Genomic DNA, 8,451 nt, shown 5'->3' on the forward strand with positions numbered 1-8,451 from the left:
CTCCAATATTGCTTGTAATAAAATATATACAAGTGTCTGTAAATGTTTTACTTTACTGCCATTTCCAAATGTACATTGTTTAACATAGGAAATGATTGATTATGAACTTTAAAAATATGCTGCAATTTAATATTTTTACAGGAAAAAGCAAAAATAAAACCTGACTCAAAATTTGAAGAAAGAACAAAGACAGAACAACTTTTAACTAGACTTCATCTTCTGGAAAAGCAGAAACTAAAAATGGAAACTTTAGATGTTCTTCAACTAACTTTTCTTTCATTACATTGCCAAGAGTCTGGTGAAGAAAAAGATCTGGTTCAAACCTTCCTACAAAGGTTGTTAATGATGAATTACAGAGCAAGATACATCAGCACCAAAGAAATACACACTGCTTTAGACTCTCCTTCCTCAGATACAGATGAGAACAAAGTTGATGTATTTGAGGAGCTATTTGGCAAAAAAGCTGAATCTTCTGATGGTCAGAGTGTAAAAACTCCTATCCATCCCATGGATCTTCAGATGGCGGTGTTCCACTGCTCAGACAGTTTCCTGAAGCAACTAATAGTGACTAAACTCTCTCAGTGTCAGTATGCTCTGCCTCTACTGGTGCCAAATCCATTTACTGAAAAGATCGAGTTTCCTCTGTGGACATTTCGCCAAATTATTAAAAGCTGGAAAACCACTAACACTTCTGGTACCAAGATCAGCAAAACCCAGCATGTTTATGAAGCAGAAACTCCAATGGTGGCGTTCTTCAGGTTAGGGGATGTGTCCTTTTCCAAGTCTCAGCTGATGAACAGCTTAGTCAATGAGAAGCATCAGACGTTCTTCCACAGACACTGTCGTGGCAGCATTAAAAACCGTCTACTGATGGATGGAGTTGTGGAGATTGCTTGGTACTGTCCATCTGGAAAGGAAACGGATCATTTTACTGACTGTGTTGCTTTCTGTAATCTACATGGTGATGCAAAAACCAGTAAAGAACAACTGGATATTCTGACTGAAATGTCATCTGTAAATGTTGTTCTTTTGTCTGATCCTAACAATGAAAGAAATAAGGAGATGCTACAGAAGCTTCTGAAAGACCCCAAACCACTCATCTGTCTCCTTTCTGAAGATCAATCAGGTGTCAGTAAGATTAAGAATGGAATATACAGAATTGGTTTAAAAGACAGAAATCAGTCAGACGTATCTGACAACCTCAGAACAACCATCACAGAGTGTCTGTCCAAGTCATCCTCAGTTTTTAAACTTGAGGATTTACACAAAAACAATGAGATCAGCACAGATGAAGATGATCCTGAATGCAGGAAAGGAAAAGAAGCAGCACTAGAGATAATAAAACTACTGGAGGGGAAGGAAATATCCACATTAAAGGAAACACATCTGCCCTGTCAAGGGAAGCTCTGGTATGAGTGGTGTCAGATAAACAAAGACTTACATCGACTTCAAGGAAACAATTTAGAAATGCAAAAGAGTGAAAAACAAACACAAATGAAACAAATCCGTGAACACCAACAAGAAAATAGACAATCAGCATTTATAAAACTAATTGTTTCCTCACTGAATTCTCTATCAGAAAATGAAAAATCATTTTTTATTAAATGGCTTGAGATTCTACTGGACAAACAAACCTCAGATGATCTTTTAGATCTTCATCACAAGTACAATGAAACATGGATAAAGGTTTTAAACCTTAAAAAGAAACATGATAAATCAGGAAAGATAAAGGCTGAGCCAACAGAACTTGAAGAAATATCTAAAAAACTAAATGCAGCAATGTTTGGTTTGGAACACATCTTCAGAGAGATAGGTCAGATATATGAATCAGATATGTCTATACAAACAAGTAAGAAAACATTTGAGGAAGGAAGCATCTCTAATCTTCCCAAACTTGCTGCAGAACTCATAAAATCTGGTCTTCCAATGGAGCTGATGGATGGTGATGCTGCTCATGTTCCTCTGATTTGGGTTTCTGCAGTTCTGGATGAACTCATAAAGAAACTGGGAGACCAGAGAGTCTTTGTGCTGTCAGTTCTAGGGATTCAGAGCACAGGAAAATCCACCATGCTGAATGCCATGTTTGGACTCCAGTTTGCTGTCAGTGCTGGAAGGTGCACCCGAGGAGCCTTCATGCAGCTGGTCAGAGTATCAGAGGAGATGAAGGAGCAGCTGAAGTTTGACTATGTTGTTATTGTCGATACTGAAGGGCTTCGAGCACTTGAGCTTGCAGGAAAATCCACTCGTCATCATGATAATGAACTTGCAACATTTGTTGTAGGTCTTGGAAATCTGACTTTGATCAACATATTTGGTGAGAACCCTGCTGAGATGCAGGAGATTCTTCAGATTGTTGTTCAGGCCTTCCTGAAAATGAAGAAGGTCAAACTAAATCCCAGATGTATGTTTGTCCATCAGAATGTTGGTGACATCACTGCTGGAGAGAAGAACATGGAGGGTAAAAGACGTCTACAGGAAAAACTGGATGAAATGACAAAATTAGCTGCTAAAGAGGAAGACAGTGAAGCTGAGTGCTTCAGTGATGTTATTGCTTTCAATGTACAAGATGATGTTCAGTATTTTGCACAGCTCTGGGAGGGCAGTCCACCAATGGCTCCACCAAACCCCTCATACAGTGAAAATGTTCAGAAGCTAAAGAGAGCTATTTTCACAAATGCTACCAAGTCTCATAGTATGAAACTCTCAGAGTTTAAATCACGCATCAGTGATCTGTGGAAAGCTCTACTGAACGAGAACTTTGTTTTTAGTTTTAAAAACACACTGGAGATTGCAGTCTACAGGAAACTAGAAACTGAGTTTGGAAAATGGACCTGGTCCCTCAGGAGTGCCATGTTAGAACATGAAGAAGAACTGCACAGCAAAATCAAAAACCAAAAACTGCAAAAGATTGAGGACAAAGATCTTTATGATCACATGAAGAAGACCAGAGAAGACGTGGAGAAATCAATGAAATGCTATTTTAAAAAGGACAAGATAAGTTTAATTCAGTGGAAAGCTAGATGTGAACAGAGAATTAAACAACTTCTTGAAAATCTTGTCAAAAATGCAAAAACAAACCTGAATGATTTACTTCAACAGCAAAAAGCTCGAGAAGCTTTTGATCACAAAAAGACAGAGTATGATGAAAAGCTCTTCAATATGAGTAAAACACTTGCTCTACAACTAAAAAGCACAGAAACTGATGAACGAGTCCTCAGTCAGGAATTTGATCAAGTGTGGAACAAATGGGTCACTGATCTGACACAAGACACACCTGTAGAGGAACATTTTGATGTTTGGGAGGATGTGATACAGATTCTATCTGAAGGTAATGAACAAGCTGCTGTGTATGAGCGAAGATCTCAGGAAAATTACACAAAGATGCAAAGCCTGGGTGATTATTCATGGTACATTTTAAAGAAATCAAAGCTAAAGCAAGGTTTTGATTATGTTAGGTCTGTATTTACACAAGATGAAATGAGTCCTTTTGAAGTTCAGGAGTCAGTGAGGGACCTAATCAACAATGTCATCCAAGAATCTGAGGATTTAGTCAAGAATATCTGCAGCAAAATTACAGGCCTGGGGTACAAGAACAGCTACATTCAGGAAATAACAGAACATGTCAAACACAGAGTTGAGAAATATCACAGTGAGAACAAGAAAATAAAGCTAAAGAAGGAATTCACTCTGGATCTCTGTCTTCATGTGTGTTACCTTGCAAATCCCAAATTCACCAAGATCCACCAACAGTTCAGAGATGAAAATGATGTAAAATTGTACCTGGAAAAACAGAAACAACAATATTACAGCGTCTTCCAAAACTACTGCAGAGGAGCAACAACCACAACAGTATTTGGTGAACTTGTCTACAACAATCTTGTACCATCCATCCTGGAAGCAGCCTACAATAAAACTGCTATTGATCTGACATCACAGATGAGATCAGACATGCCAGAATTTAATGGTAACAGGTCACAGCTTGAGAAACATGTCCTGAAATCTCTAGCAGAGCAGGAGAACTTTGAGAAGTACATGGAGTACATCCACCATCCCAAGAAACACTTTGAACAGTTTATTACAGAAAAGGTTGGTAAATACATCACTGAAAATAACAGCGAGGTTCTGAATCTTCTCAAAGGAAACCTGAAACACAAAGAGCAGAAAGTGATGAACGCTGTGAACATCACAACTGAAGAAGTGAAGAAGAGCAGTGGTGATGCAAACATGTGGCTGAGAAGTTTGAACAATTCACTAACAGACTTAAACGATATTACTTTTACTAATTTCGAGGAAATTAAAGATTTAGATTTACTTCAGCAGGTTGTGTGTGAAGGTCTCACAAAGACAATATCAGAAAAACATAAAAGCTTTAACAGTGTATCAGACATCAACATGGAGAAGTTCAGGAAGAAACCAGATGAGATTCTGATTGAACATCTCTGTCAGTGCTGCTGGGTTCAGTGTCCATTCTGTAAAGCCGTCTGCACCAACACAATGAAGGATCATGATGGAGATCACAGTGTCACCTTCCACAGAGTAAATGGAATAATAGGATGGCACTACAGATACACAACAAATTTCAATATTGATTTCTGCACAACTCTAGTACAAAGTGATAAAGGCTTCTTCCCAGGTCTTGAAACAGAAAAAACATTCCCTTACAAATCATATAGAAGAGCAGGAGGAGAATATGCTAGGTGGAGCATCACACCTGATAATTCAGAGCTCCCATACTGGAAGTGGTTTGTGTGCAGATTCCAAACAGACCTGGAGCAGCACTATGGAAAAACATTCCAGGGAAACGGAATGATTCCCTCTAAATGGATAAAATACACAAAAACACAAGCTATAGAGAGTCTGGATGAACACATTTAAAGAATTCTGTTCTGTGTTCTGTGACCAAAAACAAAACAAAAACATGATTCTCCAGCAGAATTAGATTGATATTGAAGTGGCCACAACAGCAATGAACTTTTTAATGAAAATTATTGGGAAATCTTTTGTAATTTTAACTTTATTATTAATCACTGTGTACACACATCTAATATTTGCTTACTATTTAATGTACTTACTATGTGCAGGGTGCTCAGGTGCTACGATGGAAAAATATGCTAGCCCACCCACTAACATTCAGATCTGGACTTATATCTGGCTATATCTGGTGGATGGCTGGACATTCTAGCCAATGGGAGCCCCACAAAGCCCACATAAATAATGGGTTACAATGGGCACTTGGCTTTGTCCAATTTAGAATTAAATCAAACCAGATCATATTACTGTGATAATATTAAGGTAGTCATTAAAATATTCCATATGTGATTCTTGTAATAGACACAGAAACTAATATTGAATTAATTATATGTTCTTCTTTGATTTAACAATGTGGAGATTTATTAATATTATAGGATAAAAATTGAATTCTCGATCTTTTATAAAACATCATATAAAGTTGTTATGGCTGTGAGATGTGTAGATTAGCAGGATGTGCATAACTTTGGAAATGCATTTTAAATAAATAAAGATCAATGTCTCAAAGCTCACCAGCAGTTTTATTTAAATACAATTCTGCAAAACAGTATTCACACCCTGCAAACTCAAATTCACACAACTCCATGATTGCTGTTATATCCTGTTATGTTAAGGCACCAAGAAGAGCGGCGGGAAAGAGGAGGAGGGAGAAAGAGAGAACGTGTATAGAGTCTGCTTGTGTTTGTGATCAAACCTTTTGATATTGTATAATTAGTTTGTCCATACTTTTGTTGTGTTGCCTGATACCTGACCTTGCCTGTTGACCACGATTTAGCCTGCTGTGTTGGAACTTTGTTTTGTTGTACATATTGTAAATAATCTTCTTTTCATCAGTTGTAGGGAGTGGCTGCCATTTTTGTTGGCATTCGGGGTTTGTTTTGTCTCTGTTTTTGGGTTAGCTAGGGAGCAAGGTAAGACCCTGTATCTTTTGTTGGTTTTTTTTTTTGTTAGGGAAGCTAGCTTTGGTTTATGCTAGTTAGACTGGGCTTTTGTTTATTATTTTGGCCTGGGCCACTCCTAAAGTCTTATTCGAATGTTCAATACATTTTTGAACTCATCTGTTGTGTTGTCAGTCTGTTATTTCACCTTTTTCCCTCACATTCTTAAACAATTTACTTGTTACGGCCTAACCCTAGACTGGGTCGTAATAATTGGGGGCTTGTCCTATTTCTTCTAACTGATAGCTTATCTGTTTTTTTTTTCGTTTCGTTTTGTTCCCTGTGTAGTTGGTACTTGTATATTTGTTTTTTTTTTACTTCTGGCTGGTGGTTTTGTCTTTTGGCAGTGGGAGACTATGGCGAAATTTGAGTTGTCAGAGTCTGCTATTTTTTCTACTTTGGAACAGTTTGATTTGTGTCGTAAAGCAGATCTACTTTTGGTGGCAGATTTTAAGTAAAGCTTGTAAGTAAAGGGGTTCTGCCTGGGAGGGAGGGGATCCCCAGGTGTTGCCTCGAGGCCTACTCCAGGTGCGGAAGCAACAGAGGCTGCAGATGTTGCGGAGTTTCGGCCGTGCATAGATCCTGGTGGTTCTCTACCCTCAGGGATGGATCCCCATTTGGGGCTACGGCTTAAGGAGTTGGAGCTGGAAATAAAGATCCAGGAGCATGAGACGGAAACAATCCGCATGAGAGCATTGCAGCTCGAAGCTGAGCGGGAGCTGAAATTAAAGAGAATGAGCTTTGCAGGTGAAAGGCCGGTTCCTCTTCCTCGCAGTGTTGCGTCTTTTGAGGCTTGTTCTCCAGCACGCCCCGCTGTTCAGTCCACTCCAGCACCACCGGTGCCTAACCCTCGCTCCACAGCACGCTCTTTCAAGGCTTGTTCTCCAGAACGTCACGCTGTTCAGTCCACTCCAGCACTGCTGGTGCCCAAGGCTCACTCCCCAGCACACTCTCTGGCTGTAAGTAATGCTGGACACTTTGATGTTAGCCGACAGGTTAGCCTTGTACCTGCCTTTCAGGAAAATGAGGTAGATGCATATTTCTCGATTTTTGAACGCATTGCTACTGCCCTTAATTGGCCTAAAGACCTTTGGTCTTTACTTTTACAGTGTAAACTAGTGGGGAAAGCTCAGGAAGTTTGTTCTTCCCTTTCGTTGGAGCAGAGCTTAGATTATGAAGTAATTAAAGCCACAATTTTGAGAGCTTATGAATTAGTCCCTGAAGCGTATCGCCAGAATTTCAGATCGTTATCGGAAACCCCCAGCCAGACGTTTGTTGAGTTCGCAAGAGAAAAGATGGTTTTGTTTTAAAGATGGTGTACGGCTAGATGGAGTCACTACAGTTGAAGAGCTTAAAGAACTCATGTTATTGGAAGAGTTTAAGAATTGTCTGCCAGAGAAAATTGTGGTGTACTTTAATGAGCAGAAAGTGAACAAATTGTCTAGTGCTGCTACGTTAGCTGATGAGTTTGTTTTAACCCACAAAACAAGTTTTCTTTCCATTCCTCAACGTAGCCGAACTACAGCTAATAAAACCTTTGCTAAAACTGTCAGTTCTTCTCAGCCCAGGTCTGGTTCCCCAGTTGAGACACGGGAATGTTTCTACCGTCACGACGCAGGTCACCTTATTGCAGCATGTCCCACTCTTCAGCGTAAACGTTCTCATTTAAGTCCCTCAGTTAAAAATGTTAATGCCTTAGGTAGCTTACCATCTAATCATTTAGACATTGAGACAAGTGTGGTATCTTGCTCTATTGTAGAACCAGTGTTTCAACCATTTGTGTTTGGTGGAGTTGTATCCTTATCACAAACTAGCGATGTTAAGAAACCAGTTAAAATTCTAAGGGATACGGGGGCTGCTCAGTCATTTATATTAGATAGTCTGCTGCCATTTTCTGATGACTCTTATTGTGGCACTGATGTTTTGGTACAGGGAATTGAACTGGGAGTGCTTAGAGTTCCCTTACACCAAGTTTTCTAGAAAACTGACACATTTGTTGGGATGTAAAAGTTGCTGTATGTTCCAAACTACCAGTTAACGGTGTTTCATTCATTATGGGGAATGATCTTGCTGGTGGAGAAGTTTTCCCACTACCTGTAGTGATAAATCAACCCCTGGAAAGTTCTGTTCTTCCTGATAGGGAGTTAGTTACCTTGTTTCCTGCTTGTGTGTTGACGCGTGCCCAAGCACGCAAATTTGCTGATACCATTGATTTATCGAACTCCTTTCTGTGTACGAATGATTCTGTGGCCCCTGTTCAGCCCACTGATGAGGTTACACTGAAGACTGAGAGTTGTCAGAATGCTCCTGTTACTTCCTCGTTATCTGATTCAGACTCAGATGTTCTTGTTACACGTACTGCTTTAGTTTCTGCTCAAAATGCTGACAAAACTCTTGCACATTGTTTCGGTTTAGCCGTAGAGAAGCCACATGTGGTGGACAGTCAATTTAGATACCGTGTTGTGGATGGTGTATTGTTAAGGTT

At 39.5% G+C, this 8,451-nt stretch overlaps 1 protein-coding gene across 1 annotated transcript; it reads left to right on the forward strand.

Annotated features, from left to right (window-relative positions):
• Positions 1-240: 240 nt before the first annotated feature.
• LOC134302420 (interferon-induced very large GTPase 1-like) lies at positions 241-4,875 on the forward strand. The gene is made up of 2 exons (XM_062987518.1): positions 241-1,676; positions 1,743-4,875. The coding sequence occupies exons 1-2, from the start codon at positions 241-243 to the stop codon at positions 4,873-4,875; spliced, it is 4,569 nt and encodes a 1,522-aa protein (XP_062843588.1).
• Positions 4,876-8,451: the final 3,576 nt, after the last annotated feature.

Source organism: Trichomycterus rosablanca, chromosome 2, assembly GCF_030014385.1.
Source record: "Trichomycterus rosablanca isolate fTriRos1 chromosome 2, fTriRos1.hap1, whole genome shotgun sequence".
NCBI lineage: Eukaryota > Metazoa > Chordata > Actinopteri > Siluriformes > Trichomycteridae > Trichomycterus > Trichomycterus rosablanca.